At 38.4% G+C, this 22129-nt stretch overlaps 1 protein-coding gene across 7 annotated transcripts in view; it reads left to right on the forward strand.

Annotated features, from left to right (window-relative positions):
• The window catches only part of PHAF1 (phagophore assembly factor 1), a 33080-nt gene that overhangs the window by 8397 nt on the left and 2554 nt on the right, over nt 1–22129 (forward strand). For 6 of the 7 annotated variants that reach the window (XR_001331700.2, XM_088062144.1, XM_088062145.1 and 3 more), the window contains exons 3-14: nt 507–590; nt 3577–3620; nt 3912–3991; nt 8529–8623; nt 11077–11174; nt 12763–12875; nt 14821–14954; nt 15566–15649; nt 16353–16435; nt 17213–17256; nt 19160–19203; nt 20552–20610. Coding sequence is in view for 6 of the 7 variants with exons in the window: in XM_088062144.1 (XP_087918270.1) it covers nt 507–590; nt 3577–3620; nt 3912–3991; nt 8529–8623; nt 11077–11174; nt 12763–12875; nt 14821–14954; nt 15566–15649; nt 16353–16435; nt 17213–17256; nt 19160–19203; nt 20552–20610 (962 nt within the window). In the remaining variant the exon portion in view is untranslated. Of the gene's footprint in view, nt 1–506; nt 591–3576; nt 3621–3911; nt 3992–8528; nt 8624–11076; nt 11175–12762; nt 12876–14820; nt 14955–15565; nt 15650–16352; nt 16436–17212; nt 17257–19159; nt 19204–20551; nt 20611–21424; nt 21529–22129 lie in introns of those variants that run through there. The other variant, XM_088062148.1, reaches the window with a different exon arrangement.

The raw sequence follows: 22129 nt of genomic DNA on the forward strand, positions 1-22129 counted from the left end.
TTTGAAGTGGAAAGCCATCTCTTTGTCAAGCACATGCCCGGTTCTGATGTGAGACTTGGTATTTTTGTGCACCAAGAATGCACCAGAGGCTGTCCCTAGATTATGTGTCTGATGCTAAACTGGGAATGGTAATTTTCAGGGTGGGGTTTTTTGGTTTCTGTTTTGTTTTTTCTGTTTTTTTTTAATGGGGTTGGGGTTATATTGTTTTGAGTTTTGTTTTTTGTTTTCTCCCCCACATACAGTAATGGACAAAGTAACCTTTTAGGAGTTTTTGCAGGGCACAGATATTGTACAGGCATTTCTATTTCTTTTCATAAGGAGATTGAAGAGGTTGAGAGTTTTTGCCAAATGTATTTTAGTTATGCTTATTCATTGGACAAGTGATTGTTTTCTGAGGTAGCTTTGTTTTTCTAAAATAACTAATTTATACTTTTACAGTGATGTGTATCTTAACAAAGAAGCCTTGAAATTAAAACCCTAACACCTTTTACTTTTTTGTTTTACAGTCACCTCTTAGCCATGACCTCATCCTTAACCTGACTCAGGATGGAATCAAACTGCTGTTTGATGCTTTCAATCAGAGACTTAAGGTAATAAAACACTTCTCCTGCAAAGGGACAATGCACACCAAAACCCTGGGATGTATTGACTCTTAACAGAGCATAAGTATGTGGCTCCTTTAGACATTTAATTTGTCTTATGTAGAATGCTCTCTTGTGATTATGAACTGCATTTCTTCAATTTGGGATTTAAATTTTTGTTTATGGAAGGAAGACATCTTACCTGTGTTCTGGGGACATGCAAGTGCCCCAGCAGTGTGATGGTGCAGTGTGGTTTCACTTGTCCATCTTGTCTCAAGTGGCACAGAGAGTGCACAAAGCTTTTACTAAAGCTAAGGGAAAACAATCTCTTCTGTTTTGTTGTGGTTCAGTGGTCTAGTGATACTTCTGTCTGTTTGTTTGAAGTAAGAATAGTCAAGCTGTGTAAATGCATGCAGTACTATGAAAACTTGTATTGGTATAAGTGTCCACAACGCTTTCTAGAAGAAATTCATTGGGATTAGTTCAGAAGTAAGCAACAGGACTTGTTAAAGGATATAATAGGTGTAATGTAAGTAATGCCTGTTTTTAAGATAGTGTGGCTCTGTGTTTTCAGTGTTGCTCAGCAGCAGCAAAACTGGAAAAATCAGGAGGCCTTTATTCTCTATGTTGTTTTTCTTTAACACACACTTGCTAATAAATTTGACTGTGGAAGAGATCGAAGTACAGGCTACTCAGATGGAAAATCTTGACAATTCCAAGAAAGCTGGTGCAGGAATAAAGTCAGCAATATTCTTAAGAAGGTTCCTCCCTTTTTTCAGGGAGGAGGGGGAAAGACTCACCTTCGGTAGCCAAAGCATTGCAGGAGATGTTGGGGATGTGAATTGGTAGATCCAGGACCAGGTTCTGAAAGCAATTTTAGCATTAAGCATTTAGCATTAATTTAGCACATCTCATGTATGCTCCCTCTGAGGTGGAGAAAGAGTTGGGTTTCACAGCATTGGTCTGTTATTGCTGGTAATACCAGAACATTTTTTTAAGTCTTAGTAGTAATTATCAAAACAGTGAATGTGAGGAAACATCAGCTTTTGCTCATTTAAATCAAGTGTCTTGTGACTGTGTATGGTTTCACCATTCACTTCTTAGTTAATCTTCTCTGCACATAGAATGACACTGATTCTTTTGTCAGTGTAGCTGCTGTAATTTAGAAAAGAATTTTTTTCAAGTGCCCTGGCCTATTCTTCATTATGACTTTCATGACTTATGAGATCCTTTGACTGCCATTATTTTTTGCTAAGTTGCACTCATTTATCCCTCTGTTGGTAAAAAGAAATGTTGACCTGAGTTGATCTGTTTGAGTCATGGGACTGTTGGCAAATGGGTGCCTGTTGGCTGCTGTCAGGGTGTTTCTCTTGGGGGGAACCACATTTGTGCCATTGCAATTCTTTGTGCACTGCTCCTGGTTGTTCAGCTCATCCTTTTGTCTTGCACCCTGCAATTTCAGCAGAACTTCAGGAGGGTGCCCAGTGCACACAGTAGTGGCTGTAAAACAAGATCTGGGGTGGGGCTGGTTCTCTCTATTTTCAGAAAAAAAAATTGTGGAGAGAAAAGATGTGCAAGAGGACTAAAAAAATGTAAAATCAGTCCTAGCTTTTCATGAAAGTAGCCATTGTTTTTTAATAGGCTTTAACAGTAAAGGAAATCTGGACATGTCAACAGCACGTGAATTAAAATACTAGATAACTAGGTTTTTTCCAAGAAGGATAATTCCAAGTGTATTTTATTAAGAAGGAAAATATGGTTGTTCTCTTGTTGGTTCTGCCAAAATGTTAGTTTGTTACTTGCTTTGTGCCCTTCTTGTTGCTTGTATTCTGAAATGCCATTAAATGTTGATTTTGTTTTTTTTTCTAAATATATATGGAGGTAGTGGTTTAAACATTGCAAGTTGTTTTATTTTAGGGTTGTTTGCTGGGCATCTCCCAAAACCAAGACTTCCTTCTCAGCTGGTGATATTTTTAGGCTTTAAAGCCACACTTGGTAGCAAGCTCCCTGGGAAATTCTGCTTTATTCTCTTGCTGGAGAGCACATCCTGTCAGAATCTGCCAATGATTTTTTTGGAGGTTTACACAAAACAAAAGATGAGTTTTACCTTTGCTTTGCAGCAGTTATGAGCTGTATGTGTTTTCCTGCTGACATAGGAACATGTATATAGGGTGGAAGAGGCTTGTGTTTGTCCATGGCTACTTGCCAAAAGTCATCTGCTTAAAGCCCAGTATAGCCTCAAAATCCAGTGGCAGTGATAAAAATCATTTGACATCAGATGCATGTTTGCAGTAATGTATTCAGAACAAGGGATCTGTATCTAATATTTTCTGCAGAGGGGGAAGCTCCTTGGAATATTCAGTAAGGTCTTAAACATTTAGAACTGGGTATTATGGCTTGCCCTGATCCCTCATGGGCTGCTCTTCTGATTGTCTTCTGTAATGCTTGGCAAGGTTGCAAGATATCTTATGTATAATTGAAATGGGATATTACTGCTAAGTCTTGCTGTGTTCATTTTTTACTTTAGAAGAGCTGGAAAGTTACGGCAGTGCAGTCAGTGTTAGGACTTTGTGCCCTACACAGGAATTCTTCAGGGTAGTGGGAGCAACCCAAGGAATGGCCCATTGACATTCATCAGAGGATTCACTAATTAGCTAATCCTTGCTGTTGCTTTCCTTTGAAAGTCTGAGTAAACTCTCTAGAAATCAAGATACTCATGTGTAAGTGACAGTATTTCTTCCTGCAGGCGGTACCGATGTACATGGGATATGGGGGTTCTCTCCTGAACCCAGAGTTGTTCAGTCCCTATTTCAGATGTGCAGTTGTTGAGTCGGTTTTTGAAGTTTGATCTCTGATACTGGGATTTATCTTGGCAGGGTTCTGTAAGAAGGGGAACAAGCAGCACTAGCTAGTCTTGCCTTTTGACAAGGATTTATCTCTGTAATGATTTGCAAGTGTCTCAACTATGCCAATGTTTTTGTTTCTGGTGTTTCAGGTGATTGAAGTTTATGACTTGACTAAGGTGAAGTTAAAATATTGGTAAGTGATTTAAGACCTCTCATGATTTCCTCTTGGTTAGAGTGTCTGGTTTTACTAATTTTTTTAAATTCTGAATTCATTTTTTCAATTACTAATTTTAAAAATAAAAACCAGCTTTCATAAAGGAGTGTGCATAATCATCCTTTCTTGATCAGGGTACTCAGTTAAATTATTGGTTTACTCTTTAGTCTTGGAGGCTTCTTACAATTTAGATGTGGTATTGCCATTAGTAAATGTTTGTAGCATCTGTTTGGTTTCATTCAGGCAGATTAATTTTGTTTTCTTTTTCAGTGGTGTCCATTTTAACTCTCAGGCAATTGCTCCAACCATAGAACAAATTGATCAGTCATTTGGAGCAACACATCCAGGAGGTAAGCCAAAAAATTTCAGAGAAGCACACCTAGCCTGACAGACTTCTTTCTAGGAAACCTTTCCAGTGTGTCTGCCTAGAGCAATGTGTAGGTAGTTCTGTTGTCATATGATCTGGAGCTGGGTTCCAGAATGGTTATATTCTTACAGCTGGGAAATCATGTAAGATGTATTGTCAGTTCAGTTGTGACTCTTTTTTAGAAGTGAAATGATGAGGCAGGGAGTCACTGGCACAGAATGGTGTATTCAGATGTCATTAATGATCTGTTTTGAACTGCCAGTACCAGAAAACTGTGAGCTTTGTTGTTGATGCTGTTGTTACAAGTCCTTATGCATGGTCAGCTCTCAAGCATCCTTAGGGATTGTGTATACCATGAGCACAGACATTTGAGCTGCTCTCTGTGCAGAGTCAGCCAGGGCTGTTTGCTCAGTCTCCATGCTCTGTGACTGTCCTTGCTAGGCAGGATCAAATCTGAGCTGTGTGTAACTGGCTTACACCTCCCTGAGCCCCCCTCCTGTACTGGGAGCACTGGGGAGGTGTGAAGTCTACGTGCAGCAGGAGCAGAACCAGGACAAGTTTGTTTAACCTGGCTGAACCCACTCTGACTCTTGCACAGCCACTTGGCTGTTCACCATCTCTGCAGCAGGAAAAAGACTATCTTTAAGCTCCTTGTTTGTGTATGAAAACGAAAAGTGTATTTCAGGGGGTTGTTAAGCTATGAAAATAAGCCAGTGGTGGAATTTTGAAGAGGATATTTATAATGAAACAGCTCGGGAACTTTCAAGAAATGGAGCCACAAACTGGCACAACAAGGAAGAACGTTAATTCCATATAGTCAAGATACCATTTTCAGAGCCTCATTTTCTATTTTTAACCTAAGCCAGTCCATTTGCAGTAGTCAGACTGATCCAAAACAGGTGAGTGTTCTTTGTGATGGATGGTGATTGCATATCCAGCCTTTGTCTCTGCTCTCTGCAGACACTCTCTTGCACATTACAGAACAGGATTTATTAACTGGGGAGGGTCATGTGGGTAGAGCAGTATCATTGCATAAAAGCCTGCAGTAGTTGATGAATATCAGATTGAGATAAATGAAGCTTGGAGCATTTCTAGCTGTAATACTCCAAGGACCAGAATTAGCCTTTTAAAATTTTGGTCCTGACATTAACAGTTCCTCTTAGACAGAAGCTCTGAAATCTATGGTTAGATCTATTACAGAAATTGTATGTACAAGAGGCTGTAGTCTAAAGAAGGGTAAAAGTGGTTTCATGTCCTGGGTTGTTTATCATTTTTATTTATTCTGTGATGATGGTTTATTTGCAAATATGTAGAGGTGGAGCACTTCCAAAATTGTCACAATATGAACTGTAAAAATACATATCTAGCCATAAGCATTGCCTGTGGAAGTAGCATGTTTTATTACTGCATAAAATCATATGCAAGCACTTAAAAACATAGTTTGACACCACGTGTCCTTGTGCTGAATTTGCAGATCTTGTGCACCTGTCATATTCAATTAAGAAAACTTGCACACTTGCTTCATCTGGTGATAGTTTTTCATAACATCTTTTCATCTAGTGACATGTAGATAAGAAAATGTATTTATTAAAATGTTGGCCTCTATTACCATTTCACTAGTGCATTTGCTTATTCAAGTTTTCTCATTGGGAAAATACTTCTTCCATTAACAGCCTACTTAGCAGAAGTAAATGCTCTGTATTAAGCTGCCTGTCACAAACTGTTTGAACTGTATTATACAACAGAAGTTTTTGATAACTCTTTTTTTCCTTTGTGTTTTCTGAAACAAGGAAAAGGTGAAGAACCAGAATGGTTTTCATCATGTGTGGGGGGATGGTGATGGTGTTTTAATGTCCCACAAAAATTGGAACTAGGGTGGGAGGAGAAACCTTCCTCTTAATGTGACCAAAGTACCAAATGCTAGTTTTCATGAGTGAAAGGAACATAACCGTCCCTTTACTTCTCTGTGCTAATACTCCTCCAAACCCCCAATTCAAGCACTTTAAATGTATTTTGTTTTTTATCTATGTTAACCTCCACTAGAATTTCATTCAAAATGTTGTTTTTCACTTAAAACCAAGGTGGTTGCAGCAGAACTTTCCTGCAACAGGATACAGTGGTAGTTTCAAAATAAATATCAAAAGGCTAGCAACAGTTTTGTGTTGAAACTGACCTTCAGTGAGCATTTTTGGTTTTGCCAGATCAGTGGTTTTAAAAAAGAAGAGTCATCAGAAAAATCAACCAGCTTCATTACTTTTTGGCTAATGTTAGTTTGAAACATTGCAGTACCTTTGTCATGGGGTTTATTGAAATACAACCACTTTGGAGGTCAACAGCTTCATTGAAGCCAAGATTTTTTTGTCCCACATTTCCATGATTCTGTGACCTGACTTCCTGCTGGGAAGAGCTTGCTTTTGCCAGTGGATCTATTGAAACCGCATCCTGTCCTGAGTCCTCATGGATGTGGCTTTGTGCCGTAGTGCTGTTCAGCAAGGATCAGGGCTGTGGGGTTGAGCTCAAGTCACAAGGTAGAAGATAAGTCTTCCTTCCCTCCTACCACAGTGGCCATGCAAGGATGGAGAGGGTTGATGTGTTCTGGCCCTCTAACTCTCGGACTTCAGCACGGGCCCAGGCTCCCCTAAGGTGCCAGAAAAGTCTTGTGTTTGATACCAGGAAGAATTGGCTTTTGGATTTGCCTTTGCTTTTACCAAATCTGTATCCATTTTGCAACCTTGTTGATGTTGGTGGTGTTGTCCTGTTAGCTCTACAGAAATATTTCCTAGCTGATCACACTCTGCTGCCTTCCTGGAAGGCAAACTTCCTCCCTTTCCCCCACTCAGCAGCAAAGACATAGTCTTTTGCTTCTATTGGCAATTTTGAATGGAATTAGCAGAGTAGTTGTGTTATAAAAAAATAATAATAATAAAAAAATCCTTACCTTGTTCAGTCATGTGGTTGGGATCTATGGTTTTGAGGGAGACATGAAAGAACTTCCCAAGAATACAATTCCTTGCCCTTTAAACCTAAGCATCAACAAACATTGCAGGGGATGGGAGATGATGAGATTTGTATAATCAGATATCACACTTGGCATGACTGGGGGAAAAATAGCTCTCCAGCTGGCTGTGGGCTTTGGAAAAGATGTATCATAATTTATCACATGAGAGAGATTTGTATAATTTTCCTGCCGATCAAAACATTTCCCTCTCTCCACACGTTTTCCTTCCAGTGACAAGCGTGGAAAAGACTCTTAGCCAGCACATTCTGTAGAAAAGCCAAATGATGATTTTTGAAAGCTTAATGCTTATTGCTCAACTATTATTTTTCTGTCCTGGGTGGCCTGGCATTGTCCAGATACCTTGTGATATGTCTTTCAACTTGAGCATTTGAAAGACACTGTGGGAGGGAGGGAACAAAACATTTCTTTATATGCATTTTCTCTATGCGATGTCATTTTAAATATAACATCGTAAGAAAAAAGGGAATATTGGGCCTTTGGTATTCCTTTAGTAAAGTGGAAGAAAGTAGCCTCTCCTGTTAGAGGGTATCTTTATTGTTTTTATCCTCTGGTGTTTTCAAACTGTCAGCTCGTGTGTGTTACTAGAACACTCTGTTCCCCCAGTGGCTACAGGGCACAGGTTGAAGTTTGTAAAATCAATCCCAAAACAGTTCCCAAGCTCTCAGTCTTCTGGGATTGTTTTTTAATCTTTCCACGGTCTCAGAAAACAGTAGGTTGTTAGAATAAGTACTGGGATGACATTTACTGTTGTTTGTAGTTGATGTTGTGCAATTGATTGCAATGAATCAGGACATCTCGTGATGTGGTGACAGCTGGAAGTCTGTGTGTGCTCTAATTTATTAGTGCTCTTTGTGGGAGCTGACTGGTTGGCTGCTGTTTCTGGTGATGTTATTTTTAATTATCATTGTAAATGGCCTAGGACCTCTGTGTCTGAAGCATTTCCTCCTTGGGCTGTGTTGCCCGGGAACACATGAAGCTGATTTGGGCACGGGAGCTCCTCTTGGGGGGAGAGGTGGAAGTGCAGGTCACAGGGTGAGCCTCCTTTGAGCTCCTGTTTGTGCTGGCCCATGGTGTGAAAGAGGGATTCTGTGATGTGAAGAGATGTTCTGTGTACATCTTTCTCAAAGACTTTCTGGTTAATACTGTACAATGTTTTATGTAACAATGAACAAAATTGTTTTGAACTAGTAGTGGCTATTTAAACTACTTTAGAGATATTAAGGTATAATGATTATGTCATGTTGTATAATTGTATTGTTAGGGATAGGTTAGTGCCTGCAGGCTTGCAGAGGCAACTGTAATGAAGCTATGGTTTCTCTTACTGCTGTGTTTTTACTGCATCAAATTAAAAGCAAAGCTATTATGGTCTAGTGTAATTGTGTTCCTCCTGCATTCAGAGATGTAACAAATTCATTGAGGTGATGAAGATGCTGTTAGATATGAACTGGAGAATTCTTAGATTATTTTTGTAACTCTGTTTTTACTTTCTTTTCCCTTTTAGTGTATAACTCAGCTGAGCAACTCTTTCACCTCAATTTCAGAGGACTGTCATTTTCTTTTCAGTTAGACTCCTGGACTGAAACCCCGAAGTACGAGGTCAGCAATCATTCTTAGTTTATGGATGGTCTCTCTGCCTCTATGGTATTTGCAAGTATCACCTACATTGTGTCTGTTGTCTTTTGAGAGTGAAAGAAGCCAGTAATTTGGAAGGAATTGAACTTCTCAGTTGTGTTCTTATTAATGCTATGTAACCATCTCAAAGTTAAAAATTTACTTCCTGTTGACAAAAGGCATATGCTTAGGGGTTTTGCTTGCATCATGAACTGGGACTAGCAATTCTGTTGGTGAAAGGAGTCTTCTAAAAATAACAGTGCTGTCTATGCAAATACATAAATATTAAGCAATCTACTGGGAGGCTGTTCTTTTATCAGATATTTTTGAATCTCATCAAAGTGATTATGCAACTAAAGTAGGATAGACTTCATAAAATACATTTTCATCTTAAGTGTCCTTCAGTATGAGTGCTTTTAGCAAGCCAAATGAATGAGTTTTATTTGTAATGCCTGTTTGCATATTCACCAAATGTTTGGATGAGTTACTGAATAATTAAATGCATTACTGCATTCTCTGAAATCTTTGGAAATCCCCATCTAAAGTGGAAACAGGATCAGGTCCTCTGTGGTTTCCTTCTGTACTAACAAAAATGTATGTGTAACTTGTTTTGTGTGGGGATGGAAATGCTCTCAGTTGTATAATCTGTGTTTACCAGTTAAAAAGTATTAAAATAGAGGAGCAAATAAAGAGCCAAAACAAAGAAGAAATCAGCCAACATGATGACACATGTTCTTTGTCACAGCCTCTGATTTAGTGCTTATGGTTGACATGTTACAGGGGGTAACCAGAGGAAGTTATTGTTTAGCAGTAGTGAAGGGCAGTTGGGTTTCAGATTGGAAGGTGAATAGAAACCTAATAAACTAAACAAAAAGAATGCCCCAACAAAGAATGGTTTATTTTCATGCAAGAGTTCCCAGGGCATTGATGAATGACATAGCCAAACTGCTGAGGAAGTAAATTGTTTTACCAAAGATTTGAAAAGATCATAAAATACCTCAAGCTGGAAGGAACCTGTTGGGATCACTGAGACCAAGTCCCTGCTCCTTGCAGGACTACCTAAAAGATGTTAAAATAGAACTGCTAGAACAGTGGAGAAAGTAATTTTGCATTCTCTTAAGTGTCTCATTCAGTTGTTCTGGTGAGGTTAGTAAAATGTTCTTTGCACAGAGTGTAATGCCAAAGTCTCCCTAGGAACAGGTAGGATTGTTTTGAAAACAGAGTAGTGTGAAACAGTCCACAAGGGAAGACAAGTATTTGTGGATAATTTTAGAGAGGAACATTAGAAAAGATGGCAGAGTGAAGTCGAATTTGAATGTGTCAAAATCTGGCAAGTTCAGGGAAGATCATATAGGAATGCTAAGCTACTTAGCAAAGCAGTGCAACCTTCTGCTTATGGAAATGGAAATGCTATGAAGAAAAGTTTAGAGTTTATTGTATAGCTGGAAACAAGTTGCAAGTGAGGAGAACATGAAATCCTTTTCTTACTTCAGTAATCTGAAGCCTGACTACTTAAGAAGCAAAAGGCATTAATATTCTAGGCAAATTCAGGTAGAGAATTGAAAATGGGGCATCTCTAGATTTTCTAGTTAGTGGAGGTTCTCTTCTTAAAACCTACAGCAGTAAAAGTCATTGTTCTAGGTTAATTTTTTTCCAAAAAATTTTGTGTGTTTGTGTTTACCTTATGTGATGTCCTGCTAAAGTAGACCAGGTAATAGTTTGCATATTGTGCATCTTGTTTTTGTTGGCTGCTTGTGACAAAGATAGTTTTTTTTTCGGTCTGGTGACAGCAAAGTATGTTATTGGTCTTGAATGTCCTGTCACATTCAGAATTGAAAGAAATTCCTTCTTCTAGTACAGTAAGAGTCAATCTGACTTCCTTAGCATGCTTTCTACTTGATGAGAGCATTCAAATCCCTGTCAAAACAGCATGTGTAAGAATGTGGTGATAAGGAGAGCGGAAAATCTATTTAATGCACAAGTTTCTGTTCATCGGATAAGGCATCTTTGAAAACCAGCAAAAATGTTAAAAGGCTGAAATGAATGCAGTGGGAGACAAAACCCACAAGTTTTCCTTTAAGACAGATGATTTCTTAGACCTTTAATACAGCATATCAGTATAAATACTTGGAAACTGCTAGCTGCCAGTGATCAAACCAAGGAAAAACTTGAATTCTCAGTACACACAATGGCTAATTGTCAGAGTAATGGCATCTTTTGATGAATAAACATAGTGAGTGTTTCACCCCTGCTCAGGAACCCAGGAGTGGTGGAATATAAAGAAACACCACCTTGAAGGCTGGGTTTTACTGTTATTTTGTCCCCTTGTCTTCTATTGGAGACTTACTTGAATTGGTAAGCATCTCTAAAGCAGTTTCTGAGCTTAAGCTGAAGTGTCTGCTGTGTTGTGTAAGAAGAATGATTTTGTGTTTCCACAGCCTAACTTTGCCCACGGTCTGGCCTCTCTGCAAATTCCACATGGCGCGACTGTGAAACGCATGTACATCTACAACGGAAACAGTCTGCAGGACACCAAGTATGTACAGCTGCTCGTGCTCTTTCCATCGTTTTAGTGCTTTGCCATTGCTAAATAGAATCATATGTTTTCTTAGTTCAGTTTGGGTCTTCTATTAATTTAGTAATGTGCAGAATGCTTTTAGATACCAACTTCAGTCAGATTTCTGTAGATGTTGTCCTCAGACCTTGTAATCAAATGTTGGTTTGATTTATGTTGCTGTTGAGCTGTATGAGCTTGGTTCAGCTGCAGTAGGCAAGTTCAGTTGATCTGAAAATGAATTAATTAAAGCAGGGAACACTGAATTTAGTAACACATGTTTAGGCTAATCTTCCTGTAGATTTTGTTTGTGCTGATGACCTCTTCCTAAACAGATCAAATTTGGTGTAGGCAGTCAGTAAGCTTGCAGCATATTGATAATATGTATGTCATATTATGACATATATATGGGTCCTATCAAGGGTCTTAAACTCCCTTGCTAAACAAAATTAATAAAATATGCCATATGCATAATCTACCATATGTTCAATGTAGTTGCAGATACCTGACTGAGCTTACTGTCTTAAAAGCCAGGCTGGATGGGGCTTTGAGTAACCTGGCCTAGTGTAAGGAGTCCCTGCCCATGGCAGAGGGGCTGGAATTAGGTGATCTTTAAGGTTTCTTCCAAGCTAAACCATTGTAGGATTCTGAGATAACTAATCTTAGAAATACCCAAACTGATAAACCAGTATTTTGCAGAGACAGTGGAGTTTTAAGGCCAGGAGATAAACACATCCTTGGATTACTTCTCAGAAGGGAGGGAGGCTTGTTTATGCAGACATTGTCTCTTAATTAGAAAGAAGTGCTCTTGAGAAAAGTGCTGTTGTCTGTGCCCATCTGTGACATGGTGAGCTTTAGTGAAAGCACTGATTGTTGCATGGGGCTCTGTTGTGTGTCTGAGAGAGAGCTCAAAGCCCAACTTTTAGCTTGTCATTCACCCAGAGGAGGAACATAAGAAGAGGGAACTTTAGGGAGCAAGGTGATACACAGAAAATATGTCTTTCCATTGAAAATATCTCACTTGGGACTGTTACTATTTTTTAAAATAATATTGTTGTTGAATTAAATTGAGAACTTTCCCAGTAAAGCAGCACAGTTGCCTTTGGTGTACCTGCACAAGCTGATTTCATGTTCTGGCCTATGCAGTACCTTCCCAAGAGTAGCGAGAGCATCACGGAGAAGGCTCTTCTGCTGCATTTGGGTGATAGGCCTAGTTCAAGGACTTAGTTAGCTTTAAAAACTCCACAACTTCCATTTTCCCTTAGAGAAATCTGAGCTGACGTGTCCTCATAGGAGATACGCAAAGGCTGTAATTCCTTAATTCCTGGAGTCTTTGAAACTTGCTGGTTTTTTCATTAATGGTAAAGATCTTGCATTTGGGTTCTGTCTTGTTCCTTTTCCCCCACACTTTCTGATCCTTTTGTTTAATACAACTTTTAATCTTTGGTCTCAGTTACATGCAGCTTTGTTAAAATTAATGTGCTCTGTTCCAGTGAACTGATACCAGCTTGTTACAGGAAAATTTGAAGGTGAAGCAAATCCTGTGCACATTTTGTATGATTGGTTTCAGGGCTCCCTTGATGCCTCTCAGCTGTTTCCTTGGGAATGTGTACGCTGAGAACGTCGATGTTCTGCGAGATGGAACTGGACCCTCAGGTTTACGGCTTCGCCTACTCACTGCAGGTATTGGAGACACTCAGAACATCGCACTGGTTGTTCTCAGGAAAAGAGGGATAAAGCTTTGTAAATTAAGCACAGGTTAATTCTGATTATTTAATAATGATTTCAAAGTGTTCTATCTACCTTGTTTTGAACTATTGCAAACAAAACCCAGTTAAATCCTTTTGAAGATGAACCTGCCTGCTGCTGCATTTTCCTAACCTTGGAGAATTCACTGAGAACTGGAGTCCTCATGTTCCAAGTCCTTAGAATCTGTGTACAGAAATGGAATTTGCTTCCAGGTGTATGTATAGAAGAAAACAGATCACTGTTCTCAGTACATCACTAAAAAATGATGACAAACCAAGAAACCTTGTGTATGGGTATATTTTCTGAGATTCCAGGGAGCTGTATGATGTTAATGTTTTTGTGATTACATCTGGAAGACTTAAAAATGCCAGCAAGTGATTACATTAATGCTGCAGCCTTAAACTGCACTTTGAATTCAGTCCTGTTTTCATTTACAGTAGGAGACAGTGGTGAAAGTGAAGAGATGCTGATGAGTCCTCCCTCTAGGTGCTTTCAGAGATGGGAGGGCACTTAGAAATAAGGGAAAGATATAAGAGCTGCAAAGGAGTCTTGTTCAGTCACCATAACTTGAGACTTGACAATGTTTTTAATAAAAAAATACTGAGATGTTTTTAAAAATTTTGATTAGGAGACTCAGCTTTTGACCTGTCCTGATTGCTAGCTCTATATATTGAGGAAACACTTGGAATAAATTCACAATATGCAAAAGTTGGAAAAAAAAAATATTATAGATGAAGAATAAAAAAATTACCAGAAAAAACGGAGCAGATATTTTCAAGCCACTTTGCTTCTCTTATTACAGAGGAAAATAAAGTAGAGCAGAGCCTCATATACTGGGGAAAGAGTTAGCTATAGCATCATAATTATGTAAATTATTTTGAGAAATTGGACATTTAGAGTGTCAAGTTTGGTTAAAAAGTTTTGTTGTGGCTTAAAGGAAATGTCAATGTATAAAATAATTATTAAAATATCACTGATGTTCAGACAAACTTGCAGAGAGGCAATCTAGACATGTGCTGTTCTTATCTTGCAAAGTTTGTAGAAACTCTTGTAAAACATATTACACATTTCTCTGCCTATGTATTAATTTGAAGTTATTTAAGAAATCAAGGATGACCAAACTGGATTTTTCTGATTTATTTTAGCGGGTAACTGGCTACATAAATAATGCATAGTGAGGAAAGCAAAGCATCCTGTGTTTTGCAGCAACTTCTGCATATGTGTGCTTGCATTCTCGTAAATGTAAGATGCTGCATTCCTGCAAGCAAATGGGCTCACCAACTGCAGCATCTTTCCATTTCCTAACATCTGGTAACATGTCAGCAATTCATCTGTGTAACGGCTATTCAATGAGATCTGGTTTTAATGTTGTTTGCACAGGGATGTACTTGCTATTGATTTAGTAAGTTATGGGAATCTTGAGTAAAGAATGTGTATTTTGTGATACAGTTAATATGGGTGAGGGATTTTATTTTATGCGCTTGACGTTTTTAGGTGGAGGTAAATCTCTAGCTGATAAAGTAGAGTATTCTAGGGGTAGAAATAATTCCTGCTTTTACTGCAAATAGCCAGCTGATCAGATTGAGATGGCCTGGGAAACCAAATCAAGTCCATGTGAATGGTAAGGAAGTGAAGGTAGTATGGCTGAAATTGGAGTTTAAAATGGGGAACTGTGCAACAGTCAGCACATGCACAGCTCTGATAAGAAATGTTTACACCCTTGCAAAGTAAATGGTCAAATTTAGTTTGGCACTGTTGTCTGAGGAATGCAGGTGTTTGGTTTTCTGATAAATAAAGGAATGCTAACCTTTTGGTGTTGATTTACTGATGTATTCTGTGATCAGGAAGGATGCATGTAGAGTTGTTTTCCATTCCTCAGGCTGTGGCCCAGGTGTTTTAGCCGACGCCAAGATGCGGGTATTTGAGCGCTGTGTGTACTTCGGTGATTCCTGCCAGGATGTGCTCAGCACCTTGGGCTCTCCACACAAAGTCTTCTACAAGTCGGAAGACAAGGTGAAGGAATTCATTCAGGCACAGACTTTGTTCAGTGGTGTCTCAGTCTCATCATGGTGCTTGTGTTTGGCAAGGCCAGTGAAGTTGAACTGCCACGTAGCACAAATTACAAGTGCTCAACAAATTACTTCACATAATAGACTGGGCTGAACCATTATATAATAGGTTTTAAGAAGCTTTTTTAAAATCTAAATTCATGCAAATCTGTTTATACATTTATTAAAATAATCAAATTGCGTAATGTTAGCTGATTTAATAAGTGTTGCAAATAGGAGCACTTTTATATCCAAATGTACCTTACCAAGTGTGTACTGCCTATTTTTTTTCACTTATAATGTATGTAAAATAACCTCAGCATATACTTTGATCTTTTCGTAATGTTTTTACACAGCATCATGTCAGTAAGCCTTTTAATTCTGATAACTGAAAAAGCTGATGTGTCACTGTGCTGCTGTAAGCAGGTGATGGTCCTGTCATGAAGCACACTATCTTACACAGTTAAACAAAATCTTCAAATGAGATTATAGCAATTTGTTTGAACGTAGAGACGTTATTAAAGGCATTCATCTTTGAGCATTATTGAATGCATCTGAAAAGTGTGTTTCTTGCAGATGAAAATCCATTCGCCCTCGCCCCATAAGCAGGTCCCATCAAAGTGCAATGACTACTTCTTCAATTATTTCACACTTGGAGTGGTGAGTGGAAAGCCTCCCTAAACAATTCATGTAAACTTTTGATTTAGTTACACAGCAATCTTTTCAGGAGGCTAAAGACTGTGGGAAATGAGAGGCTGCAAAACTCGTGATTGCTGCCTTAGGAATCTCTGGATATGAAAAGCTACACTTGACTTTCCTTTAAAACTCACACACTTAAATTAAATCAGCAGCATTTTATCTTCACCAGTGGATGGAGGGCTCTTTGCACTTTTGCAGTCTCTTAGATTCTCTCCTTTTTCTGTTGTGCCTGATGCATAGGTAACTAGTTCTTGTTCCTGAGATCCATGCCCCTGTCCCACAGAACTGAGGCAGGTGTGCCATAACATCACTTGTGAAAGTTTGCTGAGCTGTGGGGTGTAGTTAAATCTGCATGTTCCTTCTTGCAGCTGTTTTGCTTTAGTCTACATTATCGTAAATAATATGTAGAAAAACAAGACCTCCTTAGAAAACTTGCCAACATTAGCAAATAAAGCTGCAGTTGTGATTGAGTGCTGGAGGAAATGTGTTATTTGAATTTACAAATAGTCTTATTTTAAATACTGCTTTTCCTAGTTTGCTTCAGTTCCAGAGAGATAAATGCGTCACTCTATACAGGTGCTATTTTAAGTAATCCAGGGTTAGTTTGGGGAAAGCCACCTTCTTCTATCCAAATCGCTTCATCTGTCTTTTTTGTCTTCAACAGGATATTCTATTTGATGCAAACACTCACAAGGTGAAAAAATTTGTCCTGCATACAAATTATCCTGGTCATTACAACTTCAACATGTGAGTGCACAGAACTTATCTATTAAGGAGTACATGAAAACAACTGAAAAGAAAATCTTATGATCTCTTATAGAATTACAATAATTTTTCATAAGTCTCTTTGGTGTATCTAGTAACCTGTGGAAGTTTCAGACTTCATTAGTAACATTGTTTTAGTAGTATTGGTAGTATTTTCTTTTTATTTTTAAATGCCTTTATATGTACTGGCAAGTATGTCTTAAAGCAGTGAATGAGGTAAGATAGTTCTTGGTCCAGGTATGATGTGCAAACTCTTGATAGAGGCAAACTTTGTATTAGCAAGGGTGCCAATTTAATGGTAGGTATGTTGCTGATGTTTTCCTAATGTGATTTCTGTTGGTGATGAAAAAAACTCATGCTTCTGAACATGTTTTCAATACTTTCTAAGTGTAAACTCTTCAGAGGAGGAGTATGAGTTAGTGATTGAATGTCTGATTAAAGCAGTTAGTGACAGAGAAATCTGTAGGTCTATTTCGTAGCTAAGTATTTCTCCATTCACTCCGTGTAACAATAGAGTAATTTGTGCTGAAGGACATCTTGTGTCCTCTAGAAAATTGTATTAGGACATTCCCAGGCTGCTGCCTTTTTTGATGTGGAAAATCTAAGTGAGAGCTTAATCTGCTATCATAGATTCTCACTTTCATTTTATTATTGATGTGACTGTTCCCTAAAGGGATTATTAAGAGCTGTAAGTCTGTGGCTGTGCAGTTTATCTTGGCTTCTCTGTTTTCTAATAGCTTTACGATTTGCACTTTCTAGTTACCATCGCTGTGAATTCAAGATTCCACTCATCATTAAGAGAGGTGAGCATTTCCCTGCTGTCCTGCTTCTGGGGGCACAGAATGCTCCAAGGGTAGCTGGGATTAGTTCTTGTCTCTGTCCTGTGTTCTCAGAGTGTGCTAACAGTGACTGTCATTGAGACAGAGAAGAAATGTTGGGATTAGGTTTCTATTTAAGTGGAAAAGACACTTCAGGGCAAGGTAGCAGTAATCTCTGATTTTACTTACACTACCTCTTCACTTATTTGGATCACCAGTATTTAGCTGCAACATCATAATATCCTGTAATGCTACTGCTCTGCTAAAATCAAGTACCTTGTACCTGGAGGCTCAGAATCTGTTAGACAGTGTTAGTCTGAGCTCATCACCAGTCCACTGGTATTTAATATAGTCTGGTTTATCTGGGAATGAGAATAAGCATCCACAATATACTACAGACTAAGTCTGTGTTCACCTGAAAATCTCTACTTGAAAAAATAAATCTATAATCAGTAGTGCTGATTTGGCAAAGTACTAAGATATTCCCAGCTCTGTGCATGTAACTAATCTCAGCAAAGTAGGGGAACCCTGTCTGAAGGTCACAGTGATTGAAGTAGACTTCAACATAAGAAAAAATGTGTACTGGGAAGGTATTTGGGTTATCCTGGGAATGCCAGATGCTGCCTAGGTTTTGGCCAGGGATGTTTTCCTCATTCTGATTGGTATTTACTGCAAGCACTTTGCTGTGTGAAGTGCAATCCTCCTGTGGCTGTCACAGCAGTTTGAGCATATGGAGGATTAAAAACCTGGAAAAACAACGTTTGTATATATAGGCTTACATGAAAGTTGATTTGCACTTTAGCCAAGAGAATGAGCATGAAAATTCTTGCTTCTAAAATTATTTTCCCTTAGGTTATTGTACTTCAAAGCATTAATTTGTGATTAATTTAATTTACCTTAAGTAGCATTATGAATTTATTCTTAATGTGTCTGTTTTGTTTGTTTATTTGGCATTTCTAACCAAAATTTCTAATTAGCTTTTCTGGCCTCTAGCTTATGTCCAGGACATGTAACACATTGTGAACAGATGTTATAACAGTTTTGAATAGCCCATCTTCTTCCCTCTAGTGGCAGTGCCTGATGCAGTTTTATTAGTTCCCTTTTGTGGTTCAAGTTCAGATGATAAATTAAGAGCCAGAGTTCAAGTTGCATAGACACTGAACTCTCAGCACAAAGAGAGCATGTTTAGAGAGCTAATAATACAGAGGAGCAAATGGTCTTACACTTGACTGAAGGCTATGTTTGATGTTTTCAGTGTCTAGGTCCATTGCCACTGCTTTGGGAATGTGCTTTCAGTATGTAAGATACGTATGAAAGTAGTTGAAACCACCAGCAAACAATTTCTGTTTAAAGGCTGTAATCGTAAATGCAGTGCTGTCCTTTTATTATTTAATAGGTAGGCTGTGATTCTCAGCCATCTTTATTCTGGAAGAGCAATATTTTTAACTGATTTCAGGCCTGCCAGCTCCTGAGTCTCCAGGTGTCAGTTTTAGCCAGCTTTCCTTCCAAGTGCAGTGGATTGTTTTGGACTTAGTGAGTGGCACATCATGTTACCTCCTCGAGTGGCTGTGCTAGGACCGTTAGCTTAGTGCAGAGAGATGGAGATTCTTTTGCAGTGATGTTCTTCCATCTAAGATTAAAGCTTAAGCCTTTATAACCTTAAAGTTGGGACTTGCTGTAAATAGGGAGATTTGCTTTAATGCTTAACTGGCGTTTAGTCAGTGTTACTGACAATTCTGATTGCTAGTGAATGCTGGTAAATTTGTATATGTCCTGATCTAATGCTCCTGTGTCTCCTGCTATCTGAATGAACATGCCAGAATAAAGGATTATGTAGGGGACTGTTCAAGCTTAAGCTATAAAAAGGTTTTCTGTTTTCGTTTCATAGATAGTGCTGATTCACAGACAGAAACATGTACAACATACAGCAAGGTAAGCCTGTGCAGAACTGTTTACCTAATTTTCTTAAACCATCTAAATTATTCATGCCAACTTTACAATACACTTCAAAGAAATTATAACAGTGGTATAATGTTGTTTTAAAGTGAAACAGTAGAAGGCCAAAAGTTAGTGTATATCTTGTGTTTGAAATATTTTGGTGTGTTAAAAGATTGAATTCATTTATAATAGCACACTTCAAGTAAACTAAATTACTACATTATGGCATGGCTTGCATTTATTTCAACACAGCTGCAGGTAGAAATAGTGAACTAAGTGATAGGGGAAAACAACAGCAGTGGTGGCTGAATGTTAGCTGGAGACATGTTCCTAAAAACATTCTCACAGAGCTATTGTACTAAACATAGCTCTTGAAGACGTTTAACAAGAGTTCAGTGCCCTTCCACTTTCTTCTGAAGGGCACCAGTAATGGGATGTTTCTTAGGCAGCAGCCTTTCAAAAATGTCACTGCCAGTGTGACACCACCTGATGCCAGCAGACTCCTTGAAGACTCTACAGCCTTACCACCTAAATGAGCTTCCCAGCTGGGCAGTTGCTGCTGTATATTTGACAGCTGCATTAAGTTGAAAAACTTCTTAAAAACTGTTCATTGGTGTCTCTGCAGTTAACATTCAGCCAGGGTCAGTGCTGCTCTTTTGGTTCCTGGGATGCTAAATGAGGGCTTTCCTTGGTGAATTTTGGGTACCATACTGGGAAGAAAAATTTGAGTCAGCAGTCTGGAAGATGCCATTCTAAGCCTTTTGATTTGAATTAACTCCCTTCAGTGCTTAGACTTATGTCAGTCTTGCATGTGAAACTGCAGCTTCTTGGAGTCTGGTTAAAGCTAGGAAAACTGTTGGACACTCCAAGTCATTAAATAGTGCAGCTTTCCTCTTCTCCAATATTGTTGCCTAAATCAAGGAAAGACTTCTGGGAGAGGTAGCAGTGGGGCTGATTTTCCTCTCTGCTAAGGTTATGTAAGAGGATATTCTGTTGAAATTTCCCACAGCTGCTTTGGTCTCTGTGGTGCCCCTAAAATGCCACAAGACTTTCCAGCTACATTTTATCCATAAGACCCATAGAAATTTTTATATTAATATTTCTAATTCCAAACTATTTTTAGACAAAAATGAGAATATACCTTAAGAGAATTTACTAGCCCTAGCAATGGATAGTTCCATTACTGAGTATTGTTCCAGTCACAAAATGCTACTGTAAATACAACCTCAGGTTTATTCTACAAATAGGTTTGTCACAAACAAATGTGCATGGCACTCTTCCTAGATAAAAAGAAGAGTTTTCTTGTGCGTCATTTAACATAAATTCATTGATGTATTTACAGTGGGACAGTATTCAGGATCTACTGGGGCACCCTGTAGAGAAGCCAGTGGTACTTCACAGGTAAAAATCTCTCTCTTTATTTTGCTTGGCAAGGATTGGGCTGACAACAGAGGATGAGGAAGAGTGTTTATGGCACGGGATACTTTTGTACTGCTTTACTGGTTAAAGTTTCAGGTTTTTTTGGCCACTGACAAGACAAGATAGCTGCTCTCAGAGGAAATAAACTGACATGCTGAGGGAAAGCATTTCCAAATTTCTTTGAAATGCAAAATCCAGAGAAGATCTCAGAGAAAATAGTGCATTATAAAGTCTCTTTCCTTAGGAGTAATAGGTAGTGTAGAGCTTTTACCCTTTTTATAAATTATTTCAAGAACATGACATTATATATCATGGTATATATAAATACATGGTAACATATATAACAGCAATCTGTCTGAAGAAGCTTGTCTTTTTTGAACATACATGGTTCTACAGTTCCTTTAGGCTGACTGAAGATAGAATAGCCCTTAAATTTGCTGTGTATCTGCAGACATTGAGGTGGATAGTGGGTTAAATGGGCATTATCTGTTTGCAGAGTTACCATTTTATGATGTGAAACCATGATTTTTATCTCAGGACAAGTGTAAGTGATGGGTACTGTGCAAATACCACAGAAATTTCAGATAAATTAATGTGTTTTTATCAGACTTTCATGTGATTTTGACTTTGATTTTTTTTTCTTTTTTCCCCCCTCTTAATCATTGTGCCTTTTGTTCCCCTTTACTCCTGTGTTATGCCAGTGAGATGATTAGAGCAGAAGCCATGTGAATGAAGTAAAGCTAAGGTGAAATAGTGATGACATAGAGCCCTTCTATTTTTTCCATCTGTGTTGTAGAGAGTAGTTCAACCAGAGAGCGCTTTACTGAGCACATCTCAAATGGCTCAGACATGCAATTTGAAAAACTGACCAGTTTACAAGAAAGGACAAAAGGTAAATATTCATTAGGGGTTTTTTTTTGGCTGTAATCAAAAATTCATTGCAGTCAACAGAAATTGTCAATGTACAATCCAAAAATGCCAGAAATAATTGGAAGACAAGTGGTATATAGATCTTGAAAAATACTGTTCAGTAAAACTTGGATTATTCTATTTCAGCATCATATAGGCTAATCTTGTTAACATGCTAAATCCAGTTGATTAATAGTATATAGTAAATATAAATAATAGACTATGTATAGTAAATACATATGATAGAGGTTGAGACACAAAGGGAAGGATCTTGCACAAAATTAATGTGTAGTAAGTAACATGGTGCTTCTCTCTTCCTGTGTATCTGGGGTTTTTTAGGGTTCTTCCTGTTCAAGTTAAGTGCAGGAGAGTTTTCCTGTAGAGGTCACTCATGGCTTTTTGATTACTTTATCCCCAAGTGTTACTGATGGCTCTGCAGCATCAAGCAGAGTTTCCTTTGGCTCACTTGGAGTCCAGCAATGGTGTTGCATAATGTAGATTTCTTTTGATGAAAGCCATGATAAAGATGCTGTAATTCACCTTACATTGCTGAGTAGTTATTCCTTCTTAAGATGTTCCTGATACTCGTATA

The sequence above is a fragment of the Pseudopodoces humilis genome, chromosome 14 (genome assembly GCF_049639895.1).
Source record: "Pseudopodoces humilis isolate 2021_Gansu_Grassland_sample_001 chromosome 14, ASM4963989v1, whole genome shotgun sequence".
Taxonomy (NCBI): domain Eukaryota; kingdom Metazoa; phylum Chordata; class Aves; order Passeriformes; family Paridae; genus Pseudopodoces; species Pseudopodoces humilis.